The sequence below is a fragment of the Myodes glareolus genome, chromosome X, assembly GCF_982192425.1.
Source record: "Myodes glareolus chromosome X, mMyoGla1.1, whole genome shotgun sequence".
NCBI classification, from domain to species: Eukaryota; Metazoa; Chordata; class Mammalia; order Rodentia; family Cricetidae; genus Myodes; species Myodes glareolus.
Genome location: NC_142053.1, coordinates 139,879,764 through 139,900,816, shown reverse-complemented (window position 1 = coordinate 139,900,816; position 21,053 = coordinate 139,879,764). Strand labels below are relative to the sequence as shown.

At 40.6% G+C, this 21,053-nt stretch overlaps 1 protein-coding gene across 1 annotated transcript; it reads right to left on the bottom strand.

Moving 5' to 3' along the window:
* Positions 1-878: 878 nt before the first annotated feature.
* Positions 879-4,729, bottom strand: LOC125417955 (uncharacterized). The gene has a single exon (XM_048461546.3). The coding sequence runs from the start codon at positions 4,727-4,729 to the stop codon at positions 905-907; it is 3,825 nt and encodes a 1,274-aa protein (XP_048317503.3). The 3' UTR covers positions 879-904.
* Positions 4,730-21,053: the final 16,324 nt, after the last annotated feature.

The following is a 21,053-nucleotide window of genomic DNA, read 5'->3' as shown; positions in this document are numbered from 1 at the left end:
TGTGTGTTTCAACCCTTTAGGATATTAATCCATTCTCGTGGGTTCGAGTCAGGAAAGCGCGCGCCTGTTTCGAGGTTCGGGTGTTCACAGAAAAGTGCGGAGGCAACACTCCTGCTCCTCTCCTCCTCTTTCTCCTCTTTTCCTCCCTTTCCTTTTCTTCATTACACTTCTCTGTCTCTTCCCACTCTTTTCTTCTTCCTCCATTTTCTTCTCGCCCATCGACCTTTCCTCCTTCTGCTCCCCATCTTGTCTTCCTCATCCTCCCCCGCTCCCTCCCCATCCTCCTCCTCCTCTATCTTTTCACCTTTTCTTTATTCCCTTTCTCTTCTTTCCACCTATTTCTCTCATCCACTCACTCCCTCTCCCTCTTCACCTTCCCCTCTCTAACCTTCCTTTCACTTTATACCCATCCTTCCTTTTCCTTCTCCTCAGTCTTTCCTCTTTTTCTTCCCCTTTCTTTCACTTTTGAGACCAAGGAGTAAACCCAGGGCCTCCTTAGCTATATCTCCAATCCTTATACATTTATAAACAATTTTATATTTTAAATTATGTGTATGCATATGTTTGGAGCATATCCATTATATTGAACCTTTAGCACTAGGAATGAGTGCGTGTTATTGTGTAATATGAACACCTAGTAGAAACTCATATTGTAGCACCAACCATATAGAAGCACCAACATTCAAGCAATATTGTCAAATAAGCAAGCAAATTATTTTAGTGAACATTTATTTATTAAAATACTGATAAAAGATTTAATATTTTTATTTCTGTTCACAACAATAAGCAGACTGAAATATTAAGCCATGTTATACTTTGACAATTTTCAAGAACAACTATAATAAAAACAGCAAACAGAAATATTTACTGATCCAGATCATAACAGGGAGTGGTCAGCTGACCCTCACAGGGCTTGGCAACAATACTCAGCAGAAGCCACTTTGTAATTGTCGGCACTAAATAGAGAAGTGGAATTCTCAGCTAGGTATTTAAGGAAATCATGCATATACGTAGACACTCGCATAAGACTATGTCTACTAAGGAGGGAGTGGGTCAATACAGTCTCAATTTGAGTAAATAATCGTAGGAGGTGTGGAGCCCCATAAATCTGAGACATTGGAAAATGAGGATAAGCCAGGTGAATTTGGGCCAACTGGGGCTTTTCAAACTGACAGAGCAGCTGGGCACCCAGCATCCTGTTGAAGTATTCTCTTATTCCATATACAAGTTCATCAACAGAATATTCCCTATTATCAGCCTTTCCATGTGATTTCACAAAAGTGACATACTCCGCGAGAATAGTGTCTACATTCTTCTCAGCAGGGAGTTGGAATAACTGCTTATGCTTGTTTATCAGTTCCCAGTCCTCAACAAGACATGGCTTAAGTTCATCAGGCAACTTCAATTCAACTCTCATTCTCACCTTCCCTGCCTGCACAGATTGACCAGAGGTGATACTCCCAGCCACATTCTGGTGAGGAATCTGTGGTACTGTGCTGGTACCACTGCCAACTCTGTTTTCTTGAATATTCTGCATGGTCTTTGGCACTGGCATGGTAGGTGCAGATCCTGAAGTAGAGGGTTTCTCCATAGGAAAGCTTTTTTCCATGGAGTGATGACCTTTCGCCACAGGGTACTGACTCTCTACTCTGTTACCTTTCTCAGCAGTGTAGCTGCTTTGGGAAGACTGACCTCTCTCCTCAGTATGATCTTTCTCAAAACAGATGAATTTCTTTTCCATCTGACCTTTCTCAGCAGAGAGTTCTCTTTCTGCAGGGCATCTTTTCTCAACAAAGTGACCTCTCTCTTCTGTGTGTACTTTCTCTGCACAGCAGACTCTCTGGGAAGATAGACTTTTCTCTGCAGGAGGACTTATTTCAGGAGGGCAGCTTGCCATGGCAGATAGATGTTTCTCTGCATGTTGGCTTTTCTTTGGAGGCCTAGGTCTCCCTGTGGGGTCATCCTTCCCTGCAGAGGGTTCTCTCTGCACAAAGTTACCCCTTTTCAGTGAGCGACCCTCCTCTTCAGGGCAGGTTTTCTTTGAAGGCTGACGTCTCCCTGTGGAGCCATCCTTACCTGCAGAGCATCCTCTCCCTGCCGAGTTACCCCTCTCAACTGCGGGACTCTCCTCTGCACGGCAGATTATTTTTGGAGCCTGACCTCTTCCTGTGGGGCAATCTTTTGCTGTAAAGGATCCTCTCTCTGCATAGTTGGCCCTTTCATCTGAATGACCCTCTTTTCCGGGAGAGGGTCCTCTCTTTGCGGGCATTCTGCTCTTGGATGAACGATCCTCTTTGGCCCAGTAGGTTTTGATAGAGTGACCACGCCCTGCATGGCGATCTTCACCTGCAAAAGGTCTTCCTGCTGTCGAGCTACCCCTTTCATCTGAGCGACCCTCCTCTGCAGGGCAGCTTTTCTTCTGAGGCTGACCTCTCCCTGCAGGGCGATCTTCACCTACAAAGGGTCCTCTTGCTGCCGAGTTAGCCCTGTCAACCGACAGACCCTCCTCTGCAGGGCGGCTTTTCTTCTGAGGCTGACCTCTCCCTGTGGGGCAATCTTTTCCAGGAGAGGGTCCTCTCTTTGCAGGCTTATCCTTCTTAGATGAATGACTCTCCTCTGCAGGGCAGCTTTTGATGAGGTGACCTCTTCCTGCAGGGCGATTTTCACGTGCAGAGGGTCCTCTCTCCTCAGAGCTACACCACTCAAATGAGTAACCCTCTTCTTCAGGGTACCTTTTTCTGAGGCGAAGTCTCCCCATATGGCGATCTTTCCTAGGAGATGGTCCTCTCTTTACAGAGTTACCCTTCTCAGATGAAGGACATTCCTTTACAGGGAGGCTTTTGATGGAGTGACCACTACCTGCAAGGCAATCTTCACGTGCAGAGGGTCCTCTCTCCTCAGAGTTTCCCCACTCAAATGAGTTACCCTCCTCTGCATGATAACTTTTTCTGAGGCGATGCTTCCTTGTTCGGTGATCTTTCCCAGGAGAAAGTCCTCTATTTGCAGAGTTACCCTTCTCAGACAAAAGACTTTCATCAACAGGGTGGCTATTAATAGGGTGATCACTCCCTGCAGGGCGATCTTCACCTACAAAGGGTCCTCTTGCTGCCAACTTAGCCCTGCCCGCTGACAGACCCTCCTCTGCAGGGTGGCTTTTCTTCAGAGGCTTACCTCTCCCTGTGGGGCAATCTTTTCCAGGAGAGGGTCCTCTCCTTGCAGAGTTATCCTTCTTAGATGAATAACTCTCATCTGCAGGGCAGCTTTTTATGAGACGACCTCTCCCTGAAGGGTGATCTTCACCTGCAGAAGGTCCTCTTGCAGCCACCTTACCCCACTTGAATGAATAACCCTCCTCTGCAGGATAGCTTTTTCTGAGGCGACACCTCCTTGTGTGGCAATCTGTCCCAGGAAAGGGTCCTCTATTTGCAGAGTTACCCTTCTGAGATAAATAGCCCTCCTCTGAAGGGCTGGTTTTGATGGGATGGCCTCTCTCAGCAGGACACTCTTCACCTGCAGAGCGTCCTCTCACTATGGAGTTAACGCATTCCACTGAGCGACTCTCAGAAAGGTGGCATTTCATGCATGGACCTCTCTCAGCAGAGCGATTTTCACGTGCAGAGGGTCTTCTCTCCTCAGAGCTACCCCACTCAAATGAGTAACCCTCTTCTTCAGGGTACCTTTTTCTGAGGCGAAGTCTCCCTGTGCGGCGATCTTTTCCAGGAGAGGGTCCTCTCTTTGCAGAGTTACCTTTTTTGGATAAATGACCCTCCTCTGCAGGGCAGCTTTTGAAGAGGCGATCTCTCACTGCAGTGCTAGTCTTCTCTGGTGAGCGACCCTTCGCTGCCAGGTGACTTTTTTCAGCTGGCCAAACTCTCCCTATGGGGAGACCTTTCTTCTCTTTGGAGAGTCCTCTCTTCACAGAATGTCCTCCCTCTATCTGGTGATCGCTCTCTGCAGAAATAAATTTCTTGACTGAGGGGTCTTTCTCTTCAGGGTGATGGTTCTCAATAGAGTGACCTCTCCTATCAAAATAACCTTTCTCAGTAGATACACTCTTCTTAGTAGAAAGTCCTTTCTTTGCAGGTTGACCTCTCATGATAGGGCGGCCTCTCTCGGCCAAACCACATTCCTCTGCAGAGTGATGTTTTTCTTTAAGATGGCTTTTCTGGATAAGGCAGCCTCTCTGTGTAGGAAGATCTTTCTCAAGAGAGAGATGCTTCTCAGATGAATAACTTTTCTCAGAAAAGTGACGCTTTTTCCCAAGGAGGTGCCTGTCAGAGGGGTACTTTCCGGCAGAGGAAAATTTTCCTATAGTAAGATGTCTTTCAAGAGAATGGTGTTTCCTGGCATAGGAACTCTTCGCTGCAGCACGATGTTTCTCAGCTAACAAAAGCTTCTCAGCCAAGGTGCTCTTAACTGTAGTGCAGTGCTTCTCAGCAGTGGGACTTTTATCTGCAACGTGATACTTCTCGGGGGAGAGATTTTTCTCTCTTCTTCGGGTTTTCTCATGGGAGCGACCTCTTTCCACCGAGCGACTTTTTGTGGCAGGGCCACCCTGTGGTCTTCCTGAAAGAAGTAGTTGACAATTCCTCAGCTTGGCTGACTTTTGTTCTGAGGAGCGATTTCTCACCTTTTTGACCTCCCTGTTGCTTGGTGTCTGCTTCCCGAAGTCATCTCCTTCCCCAAAATGTTGGTCATGAGCATGAGGTCCTTTCTTTCTGGAACTCATTTAAGTAATACTAACGAATTCCCAAGTTTTCTAGTATTATCTGGGAAAATGGACTGGGCACACAACCCAGAAGTCTCTTGTCTGAAGTAGTTCTACAACCAGGATCAAATCTCCTGATGATTTACCAAATTTAGCTCTTTTTAAAGGACAGTAGAGGAGCAGCACTCTACTTGTCTAACCGCCACACAAACTGAGGTTTCTCTGGAAACTATCTGTACACAAACTTCATCTTGGGGGCGGGCTTATGCCCTTCGGCCAATCGGTAGTCATATGTAAATTATTCTACATTCCATAGTCAAATGATTGGACCACCGCTCTGATGTCATAGTGGTGGCATGTGGGGCGGGGGAGGGGTCGTTTTTTAAAGACCAGGTTGTCCTTAAGCACACAAAGATCCCCAAGCTAATGCCTCTCCAGTAACTGGCATTAAAGGCCTGCATGCCCTACTTATCTTTCTTGAATAATGTGACTTCCTTCCTCTTACTCTTTCTATGCCTAAATCACTTGGTCCTTACTCTTCAATCCTGAGTGCAAGGGTGTGGAGAAGCTCTAAACTTAAGGGCCCTGCAGCCCAGCGGGAGAAAAAGAAAACGGTGTCATCTCCAGCCTATCGTCACTGAGGAAGAATAGGTCTCTTTCCATTCTCCCTTTTTACATTGCCTCCAGATTTGGAACACTTCTGAAAATGGCAATGAGTTCATTTCCATTCACCCTGAGGATGTAAGGATGATAAATTAATCTATTAAACTGTGTATCTCAAAAAACCAACAGATAGACTGAAAGTTTAAAAAAAACTGGGAAAAGATACAAGATATAATTTGCAAGCCTAACAAGGATGAGAACAGAGAAAAATGCAGAGCTCAATAAATATCAATAAAAAAAAGTACTGATACCATGCAATATTGACTAGAGTTTGGGAAACTTACTACACATTATTGGTGGGAATTTAAATACATATTATCATTCTGTTGGATAATTTAGAACCATTATATCTAATTTTAAAATGCAAATATACTTTGATACAGTAATGTGACTTACAAAAATGCTTGCACATCTTTACGAGAATGTTTATAGTTTATAAGACTATAAATAACCTGATGGTCCATCTGTAGTAGAAAAATTATACAGATTATTATTGCTATTCTTTTGCGGTCACTTTAAGGACTAACCACGCCCACCCCAGCCACTTTTGACCTCCCCGTCACCATCTTTCTCTCTCTTGTGTGTTTGTCTCGTGTCGTGTGTACGTGTGTCTTTGTTCTCTCTACGTTTTTCTTATGTCTCTGTTTTCCTCTTCTTTAAGCAATAAAGGTCTCCTATTCTTTAAATAATACTATGTCCTGTGAGTCTTTTATCCGCCATAACTGCCCGCCTGACTCCCCCGGCCGCATGGCGCTGCCACCCTGGAGATCTTGCAGGGACCCACAGCCATTCTTGTCAGACTAGAAGCTGCTCCGCAAGCCACCCGGGGCATCCCATCATCATATTATTTTTAAAGAACAATAATTATCTTTTGGCTGTGAATTATTACTATGTCACTGAAAATAAAATGTACATCCATACAGAAAAAAATTGCAGGCCTAAGAAAGCTAGAGTGGCAATATAAGCATCTGACAAAATACACTTTAAAAGAAAAACATTACAGGCTAAAGAATGCTTTCTAATGATGAAAGGGTTAATTGTAATAGGAAGCTATTACAATTGCTTAAGAACAGAAAAAAAATACATGAAGCAAAACGTCACAGAGCTATAATAGACAATTCTGAATACTAATTGGAGATTTCAGTAACTACTTTCAGTAGTGGTTAAGACACTAGGGAGTAGTTAACTGTGAGATAAAAGACTTGAACAACACTAAGAAGCAAATAGTCCTAGAAATACATCAACACTACAATCCACCCAAGAGTTCCAGAACAGACATTCTTCTCAGGTGAATGTAGAACATTCTCCATGTTAGATCATACACTGGCAAAAAGGAAAAGAAAAGAAAAGTGTAGAATTAAGCACACACTTTAACCACAATGGACTGAAGTTAGAAATCGATAGCAAGGAAATTTATGAAATTAAAACTAAATTGTATAACAATGTGTAAAAGAAGAATTTCAAAAGGGAAATTAGAATATATATTGAAAATACCACAAATGGTGGTGAAGGCCTACAATTCCAGTCACTTGAACTGCTGAGGCAGGAGAATTGAAAGTTCAACTACAGAGAAAATATGTTGGAAATAACAAATGCAAATGAAAACAAAATATATGAATATTTATAAGACATTACTAAATTAGTGGTTAGGGAAAATTTTTAATTATGAGTGCCTCTTTAAAAACAAAGAAAAATGGGCTGGAGAGATGGTGCAACAGTTACAAGTCCTTTCTGTTCTTGCAAAGGACCCCGTTTGGGTCCTGTAAGCCACAGTCAGGAGTCACAACCATCTGCAACTCTAGCTTCAAGGGATGTGATCCCTTCTGGGCTCTTCAAGTAGCCATATACACATGCTCATACATACAATGGTACACACACACACACACACACACACACACACACACACACACACACACATTTTTTTAAAAAAAGATATCAGCTCAGTAACCTGGCCTTTTGTCTCAAGACACTGGGATAAAGGGATAAATAAACCTAAAACAAACAAAAAGTATAAAATAATGGAGATTTGAGTGGAAATTAATAAAGTATAGAATAGCAAAACAGTACACAAAATTGATTCATCCCATTTCCATAATGGTGGAAAACATGGTTAGCGTGACCACAACTTAGGCAGTACCCACTGAGCCCTCTGCTTGTCATTGTATCTCCCATTTACTAAACTAGGGATGCAATGCCAGGCTTTCAAGATGGTTTGTTTTAAAACTGAGTCATATAAAAAAAGCTGGCATTTGTAAATGTACATCATAAAAAGATCAGGAAAATGAGGTCGCCTGTCTCTCTGTGTGCTATATATATGGTATAAGTTTCTTTTGATACTAAAGATTCTTCATTTAAGAATTATATTTTTTAAGTTCAAACTTAACATGAAAAATTATAAAATCCTAATGCTATGGTAGAGTTACTAATTTAATATAAACTGTTACAGATAATTAAGATACACAATTTATTGGTCAGTCATGCTTAGTACAGATGTAATTCATTACAGAGACAAGCTTGAAGAGAGAGAACAATTTTTATTTCCCATCACACTGTGCTTTTTATATGTTGTCAATATTAAGTCTAAAGACAGTAAAGCAAAACAAGTTTTTTAAAGTTTGTTTAATGTAAAATGATACTCAGAATCCTGTATATAAAAATTGATTATAAAAGACTGAATACTTAAATAAAATGGGTTAAATTTCAATACATTTGCACTGCAGAAAACTTTGTGGCTCAAGCAGTTCCCTTAGATGCAGCACAATTTTCCTTGGATGGAGCACCATCCCATCATGGTAGCCTCATTTCAGGACAAGGATGAAGTAAGACCTGCCAGAAGTCTGCTACTTCTGACTCTGGCTGTATAGACCTGACCAGCTCCAGCCAAGTATGCTAAATCAGAAGAAGAAAAAAAAATCTCTTCATCTTAAAGGTAAATTATCCCTCCTGTCTCACACAACAGGGAAGATAGATTCTCTTACCCTGTGAAGGGTTTTAGAGTCTACAACCACGTCCTAATTATCTCAAACAACAGAGAGGCAAATGACAATTGCTCTGCCCTCAATGTCTCCCTAAAGGACATAAGAGGATGCTGTGAACAATGGAATCTTGTACCTAAGCCTATCACCTGACTGGTGTGTGACCCACATGCTAGTTCAATTGGAAATGCCTGATACCATTGCATTCGAGTCTTTCTCTTAGTAAAAGCTAATTCCATGATCTATACTCTGCCCATGTTCCTTCGTTAAAGAAGATTCCAGACATCTGCCATCAAACCCACAACTTTGGAACGTTACCCAGAACAGCCAAAAGGTATCATTGACAGCTGGTTTTCTATATGTAGGGTCAACAAATTATTCTATTTAGTCATATCCCAAGCCTTTAGATTCTTTAGGAGAAGATGACTAAAATGAAGGAGGTTGTCTTCAATGTGGTGCTTTGGGAACACAATCTAATCTCTACCCAGATAGAGATCTCCTTGGCCAATACCTGTGCTCTCACCTTGAAGTCTACAAGAAATAGAAGGGCTTTGGCAGTGGTGTTTGTGGGTGTTTCTAAGAAATTCCAGAAGCCAAAGGATCATTTAATTTGGTTGCCTTGCTTTACAAACTATGCCTCTAAACAACTGATCTATTTTAAATAAAATGATATTAAAAAGCATGCTTACTGCTGTCAGCATGTGGTGACCTAGAGACTTGTTCACTGGCAGAAAGAGTCAAGAGTTGATATTAGACTTCTTCTCAGCTCAACCAATGTCACATTATTTATTATAGATTTGACATGACTGACTGCTTTCATCTGTGGGTTAAGTGTATGGAATGAAAACGTTACAGAGAATTTTTTTTTAATTTTTAATTTTTTATTAAAAATTTCCACCTCCTTCCATTTCCCTCTCCCTCCCTCTCTCCCCTTCCCCCTCCCACTCCAGACCAAAGAGCAGTCATGGGTCCCTGCCCTGTGGGAAGTCAAAGGTCCTCCCCCCTCCATCCAGGTCTAGGAAGGTGAGCTTCCAAACAGACTAGGCTCCCACAAAGCGAGTACATGCAGTAGAATCAACACCCAGTGCCATTATCCTTGGCTTCTCAGTCAGCCCTCATTGTCAGCCATGTTCAGAGAGTCCAGTTTGATCACATGCTCCATCAGTCCCAGTGCAGCTGGCTTTGGTGAACTCCCATTAGATCAGTCCCGCCATCTCAGTGGGTGGGCACACCCCTCGTTTCCTGACTTCCTTTCTCATGTTCCCCCTCTTTCTGCTCCTCAATTGGACCTTGGGAGCTCAGGCCAGTGTTCCAATGTGGGTCTCTGTCTCTATCTCCATCCATCTCCAGGTGAAGGTTCTATGGTGATATGCAAGATATTCATCAGTGTGGTTATAGGATAGGATCAGTTCAGGCACCCTCTCCTCAGCAGCCGAAGGAACAAGCTGGGGACATCTCCTTGGACACCTGGGAACCCCTCTAGAGTCAAGTCAATTGCCAACCCTAAAATAGCTCCCTTAATTAAGGTATATACTTCACTGTTCCCATATCCACCCTTCCTCCATCCCAACCGTCCCTTTCCCCCAAGCTCTTCCCATTCTCCCCTTTTCACTTCTCTCTCCCCATCTTCCCTTACCCCCACCCACCCCCACCCCCAATCTCCCAATTTTTGCCTGGCAATCTTATCTACTTCCAACATCCAGGAGGATAACTATATGTTTTTCTTTGAGTTCACCTTCTTATTTAGCTTCTCTAGAATCATAAATTATAGGCTCAATGTCCTTTAATTATGGCTAGAATCCACTTATGAGTGAGGACATACAATATTCAACATTTTGGGTCTGAGTTACCTCACTCAGGATTGTATTTTCTATTTCCATCCATTTGCATGCAAAATTCAAGATGTCATTATTTTTTACCGCTGAGTAAAACTCTAATGTGTATATGTTCCACACCTTTTTTAACCATTTTACTATTGAGGGGCACCTAGGATGTTTCCAGGTTCTGGCTATTACAAATAGTGCTGCTATGAACATAGTTGAACAAATGCTTTTGCAGTATGTTAGGGAATCTCTAGGGTATATTCCCAAGAGTGGAATTGCTGGATCCTGAGGGAGGTTGACTCCCAGTTTCCTGAGAAACCGCCACACTGATTTCCACAGTGGCTGCACAAGTTTGCATTCCCACCAACAATGGATGAGTGTTCCCCTCATCCCACATCCTCTCCAGCATAGGCTATCATTGGTGTTTTTGACTTTAGCTATTCTGACAGGTGTTAGATGGTATCTCAAAGTGGTTTTGATTTGCATTTCCCTGATCGCTAAGGAGGTTGAGCATGACCTTAAATGTCTTCTGGCCATTTGTAGTTCATCTGTTGTGAATTCTCTGTTCAGTTCAGTACCCCATTTTTTAATTGGGTTAATTAGAGTTTTAGTGCCTAGTTTCTTGAGTTCTTTGTATATTTTGGAGATCAGACCTTTGTCTGATGAGGGGTTGGTGAAGATCTTCTCCCAGTCAGAAGGCAGCCTTTTTGTCTTACTGACAGTGTCCTTTGTTTTACAGAAGCTTCTCAGTTTCAGTAGATCCCATTTATTCATTGTTTCTCTTATTGTCTGTGCTGCTGGGGTCCTACTTAGGAAGAGGCCTCCTGTGCCTATATCTTGTAGATTACTTCCCACTTTCTCTTCTATCAGGTTCAAAGTGGACGGATTAATGTTGATGTCTTTAATCCATTTGGACCTGAGTTTTGTGCATGGTGATAGGTATGGATCTACTTTCATCCTTCTACAGGTTGACATCCAGTTATGCCAGCACCATTTGTTAAAGATGCTTTCCTTCTTCCATTGTATACCTTTAGCTCCCTTGTCAAAAATTAGGTGCTCATAGGTTTGTGGGTTAATATCCGGGTCTTCTATTCGATTCCAAAGGTCGATTTCTCTGTTCTTATGCCAATACCAAGCTGTTTTCAATACTGTAGCTCTGTAATAGAGTTTGAAGTCAGGGATGGTAATGCCTCCTGAAGTTCCTTTATTGTATAAGATTGTTTTGGCTATCCTGGGTTTTTTGTTTTGCCATATAAACTTGATTATTGTTTTCTCAAGGTCTGTGAAGAAGTTTGATGGGATTTTGATGGGGATTGCATTGAATCTATAGATTGCTTTAGGTAGAATTGCCATTTTTACTATGTTGATCCTCCCAATCCAAGACCAAGGGAGATCTTTCCATTTTCTGGTATCCTCCTCAATTTCTTTCTTCAAAGACTTAAAGTTCTTGTCAAATAGGTCTTTCACTTCCTTGGTTAGAGTAACCCCCAAGATATTTTATGCTATTTGTGGCTATTGTGAAAGGTGATGTTTCTCTGATTTCCCTCTCTGCTTCTTTATCCTTTGTGTATAGGAGGGCCACTGATTTTTTGGAGTTGATCTTGTATCCTGCCACGTTACTAAAGGTGTTTATCAGCTGTAGGAGTTCTTTGGTAGAGTTTTTGAGGTCACTTATGTACACTATCATATCGTCAGCAAATAACGAAAGTTTAACTTCATCCTTTTCAATTCGAATCCCCTTGATCTCCTTATGTTGTCTTATTGCTATTGCTAGAACTTCAAGCACTATATTGAAGAGGTATGGAGAGAGTGGACAGCCTTGTCGTGTTCCTGATTTTAGTGGAAAGGCTTTGAGTTTCTCTCCATTCAATTTGATGTTAGCTGTCGGCTTGCTGTATATTGCTTTTATTATATTTAGGTATGATCCTTGTATCCCCAGTCTCTCCAACACCTTTATCATAAATGGGTGTTGAATTTTGTCAAATGCTTTTTCAGCATCCAATGAAATGATCATATGGTTTTTTTCTTTCAGTTTATTTATATGATGGATTACATTGATAGATTTGCGTATGTTGAACCAGTCCTGCATCTCTGGGATGAAGCCTACTTGATCATAATGGATAATTTTTCTAATGTGTTCCTGGATTCGGTTTGCCAGGATTTTATTGAGAATTTTCGCGTCGATGTTCATGAGTGAGATTGGCCTGTAATTCTCTTTCTTGGTTGTGTCTTTATGTGGTTTTGGTATTAAGGTAACTGTAGCTTCATAAAAGGAGTTTGGCAATGACTCTTCTGTTTCTATATTATGGAATACATTAAGGAGTATAGGTATTAGCTCTTCCTGGAAGTTCTGGTAGAATTCTGCATTGAAACCATCTGGTCCTGGGCTTTTTTTGGCAGGGAGATTTCTGATAACAGCTTCTAATTCTTCACGACTACCAGGTCTATTTAGATTGTTCACCTGTTCTTGGTTCAACTTTGGTATATGGTACTTATCTAAAAAAATGTCCATTTCTTTTACATTTTCCAACTTTGTGGCATATAAACTTTCGTAGTAAGATCTAATGGTTCTCTGAATTTCCTCTGTGTCTGTGGTTATATCCCCCTTTTCATTTCTGATCCTATTAATTTGCATGTGCTCTCTCTGCCGTTTGATTAGCTTGGATAGGGGTTTGTCAATCTTGTTGATTTTCTCCAAGAACCAGCTTTTTGATTCATTGATTCTTTGGATTGTTTTCTGTGTTTCTATTTTGTTGATTTCAGCCCTCAGTTTGATTATTTCCAGTCTTTTAGACCTCCTGGTTGAATCAGCTTCCTTTTTTTCTAGAGCTTTCAAGTGTGCTGTTAGGTCTCCAATGTGTGCTTTCTCCGTTTTCTTTATTTGGGCACCTATTGCTATGAACTTTCCTCTTAGCACTGCTTTCATAGTGTCCCATAGGTTTGAGTATGTTGTGTCTTTGTTTTCATTAAATTCAAGGAAGACTTTAATTTCTTTCTTAATTTCGTCCTTGACCCAGGGGTGATTTAGTAGTTGACTGTTCAACTTCCATGAGTTTGTTGACTTCCTGGGGGTAGCATTGTTCTTGAATTCTAATTTTAATCCATGGTGGTCTGACAAGACACAGGTGGTTACTAATTTTTTTTGTATCTGTGGAAGTTTGCTTTGTTACCCAGTATGTGGTCAATCTTCGAGAAGGTTCCATGAACTGCAGAGAAGAAGGTATATTCTTTCCTATTTGGGTGGAGTGTTCTATAGATGTCTTTTAAGTCCATTTGATTCAATACCTCCAATAAATCTCTTAATTCTCTGTTTGGTTTCTGTCTGATTGACCTGTCCATTGGTGAGAGAGGTGTGTTGAAGTCTCCTACTATTAGCGTGTGTGATTTGATGACTGCCTTGAGTTCTAGAAGAGTTTCTTTTACATATGTGGGTGCCTTTATATTAGGGGCATAGATATTCAGGATTGAGACTTCTTCCTGATGAGTTGTTCCTGTTATGAGTATGAAATGTCCATCTCCATCTCTTCTGATTGATTTTAGTTTGAAGTCGATTTTGTTAGATATTAGAATGGCCACACCCGCTTGTTTCCTAGGTCCATTTGCTTGGAAAACCTTTTCCCAACCCTTTACTCTGAGTAGGTGTCTGTCTTTGTGGTTGAGGTGTGTTTCTTGTAAACAGCAGAATGTTGGACCCTGTTTTCGTATCCAATCTCTAAGTCTGTGCCTCTTTATAGGTGAATTGAGTCCATTGATATTAAGAGATATTAATGACCATTGGTTGTTGACTCCAGTCATTTTTTTTGGGGAGGTAATAGAGTGTATGTGTTTTCCTTCTTTGAGTTGTGCTAGTGAAGGGTCGCTAGCTGTCTGAATTATTGTAGTCAGTGTTGGCAATGTTGGATTCCTTGGGATGTAATTTTCCTTCTAATATTCTCTGTAAGGCTGGATTAGTAGTTACGTATTGTTTAAATTTGTTTTTATCCTGGAATATTTTGTTTTCTCCATTGATATTGAACGAAAGCTTGGCTGGGTATAGTAGTCTGGGCTTGCATCCATGGTCCCTTAGTTTCTGCAGTACCTCTATCCAGGACCTTCTGGCTTTCATGGTTTCCATAGAGAAGTCTGGTGTAAGTCTGATAGGTTTACCTTTATAGGTTACTTGACCTTTTTCCTTTGCAGCTCTTAATATCCTTTCTTTAATCTGAATGCTTTGTGTTTTGATTATTATATGGCGAGGGGATTTTTTTTCTGATCCAGTCTATTCGGTGTTCTGTATGCTTCTTGCACCTTCATAGGAATATCACTCTTTAGGATGGGAAAGTTTTCTTCTATAATTTTGTTGAATATATTTTCTGGACTTTTGATCTGCAATTCTTCTCCTTCTTCTACTCCTATTATTCTTAGATTTGGTTTTTTTATTATGTCCCATATTTCCTGAATGTTTTGTGATGAGAATTTGTTGGATTTACTGTTTTCTTTGGTCAGGGTGTTTATTTTCTCTATGGTGTCTTCATAATCTGAGATTCGTTCTTCTATCTCTTGTATTCTATTGGTTATGCTTGATTCTGTAGTCTCCGTTCGTTTACCTAGATTTTCCATATCCAGCCGGCCCTCGGTTTGTGTTTTCTTCTCTGCCTCCATTTCAGTTTTCAATTCTTGAACTGATTCCATTACCTGTTTGATTGTTTTTTCTTGGTTTCCCAGGGTATCATTTACGAATTTACTCATTTCTTCAAACTTTTTGTTATATTTGTCTTCCATTTCTTTACTCATTTCTTCCATCTTTTTGTTATACTTCTCTTCTATTTCTTTAAGTGAGTTATCCATACCCTGTTTAAGAGACTCTATTGCTTTCATAATGACACTGTTTTCCATTTCTTCCGGAATAGGGCGTTCAAGTCCTTCTGTTGTAAGATCGCTGGGATCTGGTGTTTTCATGTTGTTTTTCAGATTGTTGGAAGAATTCTTGCCTTGACGCCTGCCCATCTCTTCCTTCAGATGCTCTCCAATGGCTCTTCCCTCCACTGGGTCTTTTTCTACTGGATTAGTGCCCCTTGCTATCCAGGAATCACTTTGCCTGCAGCCTTAGCTTGCTGCAGGCAGGCTATTAGAACAAAGGGACTTCCTTCCCTTTGTACTCACCACCTGTCCCGACCTGCGGTGCCCACCCCGGCTGAGATGGAGGAATTTAAGCCCCTAAAAAGGGAGACGGGAAGGGTAGAGGTTCCAGGCAGAAAGCTGGGATGGCGTAGCAGGAGAGAGGGATTAGCTGGGGGAAGCTGCCCCTTTGGAGTAGCCAGGGAGATAAGGATGGTGGGAATATTGTGTGTTCCCTAACCGAACTTGTGTGGTGGTCAACACACTTACCCCTCCACAGGATCAGAGCCCCTCGCTGGTCAGAGGTCTCCCTGCCTGCAGTCTTAGCTTGCTGCAGGCCGGCTATCAGAACAAAGGGCGCTGAGTAGTACTTTAATGCGTATATATTCCACACTTTCTTTATCCATTCTTCCATTGAGGGGCATCTAGGTTGTTTCCAGGTTCTGGCTATTACAAATAAAGCAGCTATGAACATAGTTGAAAAATGCTTTTGTAGTATGATAGGGCATCTCTTGGGTATATTCCCAAGAGTGGAATTGCTGGGTGCTGAGGTAGGTTGATCCCGAATTTCCTGAGAAACCACCACACTGATTTCTAAAGTGGCTGCACAAGTTTGCATTGCCACCAGCAATGGATGAGTGCTCCCCTTACTCCACATGCTCCCCAGCAAAGGCTATCATTGGTGTTTTTGATTTTAGCCATTCTGACAGTTGTAAGATGGTATCTCAAAGTTGTTTTGATTTGCATTTCCCTGATTACTAAGGAGGTTGAACATGACCTTAAGTGTCTTTTGGCCATTTGAACCATCTTCTGTTGAGAATTCTCTGCTCAGTTCAGTGCACCATTTTTCAATTGGGTTAATTAACATTTTAAAGTCTACTCTCTTGAGTTCTTTATATATTTTGGAGATCAGACCTTTGTCTGTTGCAGGGTTGGCGAAGATCTTCTCCCAATCATTAGGTTGCCTTTTTGTCTTAGTGACAGTGTCCTTTGCTTTACAGAAACTTCTCAGTTTCAGGAGGTCCCATTTAATTCATTGTTGCTCTTATTGTCAGTGCTATAGGGGTTCTATGTAGGAAGTGGTCTCCTGTGCCCAGGTGTTGTAGACTACTTCCCACTTTCTCTTCCAACAGGTTCAGTGTGGTCAGATTAATATTGAGGTCTTTAATCCATTTGAACCTGACTTTGTGCATGGTGATCGATATGGGTCTATTTTCATTCTTCTACAGGTTGACATTAAGTTATGCCCACACCATTTGTTAAAGATGTTTTCTTTCTTCCATTGTATACTTTTAGCTCCTTTGTCGAAAATCAGGTGTTCCTAGGTTTGTGGATTAGTATCTGGGTCTTCGATTCAAATCCATTCGTCAACATCTATGTTTTTGTGCCAATACCAAGCTGTTTTCATACTTGTAGCTCTGTAATAGAGTTTGAAGTCAGGGATGGTAATGCCTCCAGAAGTACTTTTCTTGTATCGAATTGTTTTGGCTATTCTGGGTATTTTGTTTTTCCATATAAAGTTGATTATTGTTCTCTCAAGGTCTGTGAAGAATTTTGTTGGGATTTTGATGGGGAGTGCATTGAATCTCTAGATTACTTTTGGTAGAATTGCCATTTTTACTATGTTGATCCTCCCAATTCAAGAGCATGGGAGATCCTTCCATTTTCTGGTATCCTCTTCAATTTCTTTCTTCAAAGACTTAAAGTTCTTGTCAAATAAATCTTTCATGTCCTTTGTTAGAGTTACCCAAAGATACTTTATGCTATTTGTGGCTATCAAGAAAGGTGATGCTTCTCTGATTTCCCTCTCTGTTTCTTTATCCTTTGTGTATAGGAGGGCAACTGAATTTTTGGAGTTGATCTTGTATCCTGCCACATTACTAAAGGCGCTTATCAGCTTTTGGTCTTTAATTCATTTGGACTTGGGAGTTCTTTGGTAGAGTTTTTGGGGTCACTTATGTACACAATCATATCATCTGCAAATAACAAAAGTTTGACTTCTTTCTTTCCAATTCGAATCCCCTTGATCTCCTTATGTTGTCTTATTGCTATTGCTAGAACTTCAAGCAATATATTGAAGAGGTATGAAGAGAGTGGACAGCCTTGTTTTGTTCCTGATTTTAGTGGGATGGCTTTGAATTTCTCTCTACTCAATTTCATGTTAGCTGTCAGCTTGCTGTATAATGCTTTTATTATATTTAGGAATGAACCTTGTATTCTTAATCTCTCCAAGACCTTTATCATAAAGAGGTGTTGAATTTTGTCAAATGCTTTTTCTGCATCTAATGAAATGATCATATGATTTTTTCCCTTCAGTTTATTTATATGATGGATTACATTGATAAATTTTCATATGTTGAACCAGTCCTGCACCTCTGGGATGAAGCCTACTTGATCGTAATGGATCATTTTTAAAATGTGTTCTTGGATTCTGTTTGCCAGAATTTTATTGAGAATTTTTGAAATGATGTTCATGAGTGAGATTGCTCTGTAATTCTTTTTCTGGGTTGGGTCTTTGTGTGGTTTTGGAATCAGGGGGACTGTAGCTTCATAAAAAGATTTGGCAATGACTCTTCTTATTCTATTATGTGAAACACATTAAGAAGTATAGGTATCAGCTCTTCTTGGAAGTTCTGGTAAAATTCTGCATTAAAACCATCAGGTCCTGGGCTTTTTTTTTTTTGGGAGATTTTTTATGACAGCTTCTATTTCCTCACGACTTATAGGTCTATTTAAATTGTTCACCTGGACTTGATTTAATTTTGGTAAATGGTACTTATCTAAAAACAAGTCCATTTCTTTCACATTTTTCAACTTTGTGGCATATAAACTTTCGTAGTAAGACCTAATGATTCTCTGAATGTCCTCAGTGTCTATTGTTATGTCCCCCTTTTCATTTCTGATCTTGTCAATTGGCATGTTCTCTCTCTGCTTTTTGATTAGCTTGGATAGGGGTTTGTCTATCTTGTTGACTTTCTCAAAGAACCAGCTCTTTGTTTCATTGATTCTTTGGATTGTTTTCTGTGTTTCTATTTTGTTGATTTCAGCCCTCAGTTTGATTATTTCCAGTCTTCTACTCCTCCTGGGTGAGTTTGCTTCTTTTTTTTTTTTTTTAGAACTTTCAGCTGAGCTGTTAAGTCTCTAATGTGAGCTTTCTCCATTTTTTTAATGAACTTTCTTCGTAGTACTGCTTTCATAGTGTCCCATAGGTTTGGGTATGTTGTGTCTTTATTTTTGTTGAATTCAAGGAAGACTTTAATTTCTTTCTTTATTTTTTCCCTGACCCAGGAGTGGTTCAGTAGTTGACTGTTCAGTTTCCATGAGTTTGTAGGCTTTCTGGGGGTAGAACTATTGTTAAATTCTAACTTTATTCCATGGTGGTCTGAAAAGACACAGGTGGTTATTAATATTTTTTTGTAACTGTGGAAGTTTGCTTACCAAGTGTGTGATCAATTTTCAAGAAGGTTCCATGAGATGCTGAGAAGAAGGTATATTCTTTTCTATTTGGGTGGAATGTTTTATAGATGTCTGTTAATTCCATTTGATTCATTGCCTCCATTAATTCTCTTATTTCTCTGTTAGGTTTCTGTTTGATTGACCTGTCCATTGGTGAGAGAGGATTGTTGAAGTCTCCTACTATTAGTGTGTGTGGTTTGATGTCTGCCTTGACTTCTAGTAATGTTTCTTTTACATAAATGGGTGCTTTTATATTAGGGGAATAGATATTCAGGATAGAGACTTCCTCCTGATGAATTGTTCCTGTTATGAGTATAAAATGTCCATCTCCATCTCTTCTGATTGATTTTAGTTTGAAGTCAATTTTGTTAGAAATTAGTATGACCACACCCGCTTGTTTCTTAGGTTCATTTGCTTGAAAAACCTTTTCCCAACCCTTTACTCTGAGTAGATGTCTGTCTTTGTGGTTGAGGTGTGTTTCTTGTAAACAGCAGAATGTTGAATCTTGTTTTTGCATTCAGTCTCTTAGTCTGTGCCTTTTAATAGGTGAATTGAGTCCATTGATATTAAGTGATATTAATGACCAGTGGTTGTTCACTCCGGTTATTTTTTTCTTTTTCTTCTTTTTTTTTTTTGCTGGTAGATTTTGTGTGTTTCCCTTTTTTGAGTTGTTCTTGTGAAGGGTCGCTAGATGTCTGAGTTATTGTGGGCATTGTTGGATTCCTTGGCTTGTGATTTTCCTTCTATTACTTTCTGTAATGCTGGATTTGTGGCTACGTATTGCTTAAATTTTTTATCCTGGAATATTTTTTTCCATTGATAATGAATGAAAGCTTGGTTGGGTATAGTAGCCTGGGCTTGCATCCATGGTCTCTTAGCTTCTGCAGCACATCTGTCCAGGACCTTCTGGCTTTCATGGTTTCCATAGAGAAGTCCGGTGTACGTCTGATAGGTTTACCTTTATAAGTTATTTGACGTTTTTCCTTTGCAGCTCTTAATATTCTTTCTTTTTTGTGTATGTTTTGTGCTTTGATTATTATATGACGAGGGGATTTTTTTTATCCAGTCTATTCAGTTGTCTGTATGCTTCTTGAACCTTCATAGGAATATCTTTCTTTAGGTTGGGAAAGTTTTCTTCTATAATTTTGTTGAATATATTTTTGGGGCCTTTGAGCTGTAATTATTCTCCTTCTTCCACCCTATTATTCTTAGCTTTGGTCTTTTTATTGTGTCCCAGATTTCCTGGATATTTTGTGAAGAGAATTTGTTGGATTTGCTGTTTTTTTTTGATCAGTGAGTTTCTCTATGGTATCTTCAGCATCTGAGATTCTTTCTTCTGTCTCTTGTATTCTGTTGGTTATGCTTGTCTCTGTTGTCTCTGATCATTTTCCTTGATTTTCCATATCCAGTCGGGTTTGTGTTTTCTTCATTGCCTCCATTACAGTTTTCAAGTCTTGAACTGTTTCCATTATCTGTTTGATTGTTTTTCTTAGTTTCCTAGGGTATCTTTCACAGATTTATTCATTTCTTCAATTCTTTTGTCATTCTTCCTATCCATTTCTGTAAGGGAGTTTTTCACCTCCTGTTTAAGGAACTCTATTGCTTTCATAATGTCAACTTTTTCCTACTTCTTCTGGATTAGGGTGTTCAAGTTTTCATGTTGTATGTTTGCTGGGTTCTGGTGTTATCATGTTTTTCAGATTGTTGGAGGAATTCTTGCATTGGCGCCTGCCCATCTCATCCTTGAAATGCTCTCTGATGTACCTTCTGGTACAGAGTCAGGACTGCTTGCTGGCCTGTAACCTCTCTAATCAATCTTCTGGTACTGGATCAGGGCCACTAGCTGGCCAGGAACCTCGCAGACAAAAGGAAAGGCTTGCAGAGTGCAGGCTCAGTGAAACAGAAACTCCTGCGCCCTTGCACTCCCTACTTTTTCCCCAGATCCTCCTCCAAAGCAGGCTGAGTTGGGGGATCCCATGTCCCCAAAGAAGGGAAGGGGTGGCTGCGAGCAAGCTGGGATAGAATAGGAAGAGAGAGGGAGTAACCGCGGAGAGAAGCCTCTGCTGAATACCCAGATATTTTAGGGGATTGCAGGGTGTCTGTGCTCCATTTCTGGTACGTCCACCGGCCGTACTGGAACACACTCACCTCTCCGATGGGTCTTCTGGTACAGGATCAGGACCACTTGCTAGCCGGGAACCTCGCAGACAAAAGGGTGGGCTTGCAGAGTGCAGGCTCAGTGAAACAAAGGAACTCTAGAGAATTTTTTTTAAAGGCTCTGTTAATAAGATTAATTTTCGAAAACTTTGCAAAGCTAATGATTATCTCTAG

What these genes read in the sequence shown, in the direction of transcription:
- LOC125417955 (XM_048461546.3), bottom strand. Translation starts at nt 4,729, where the DNA reads ATGAGTTCCAGAAAGAAAGGACCTCATGCTCATGACCAACATTTTGGG.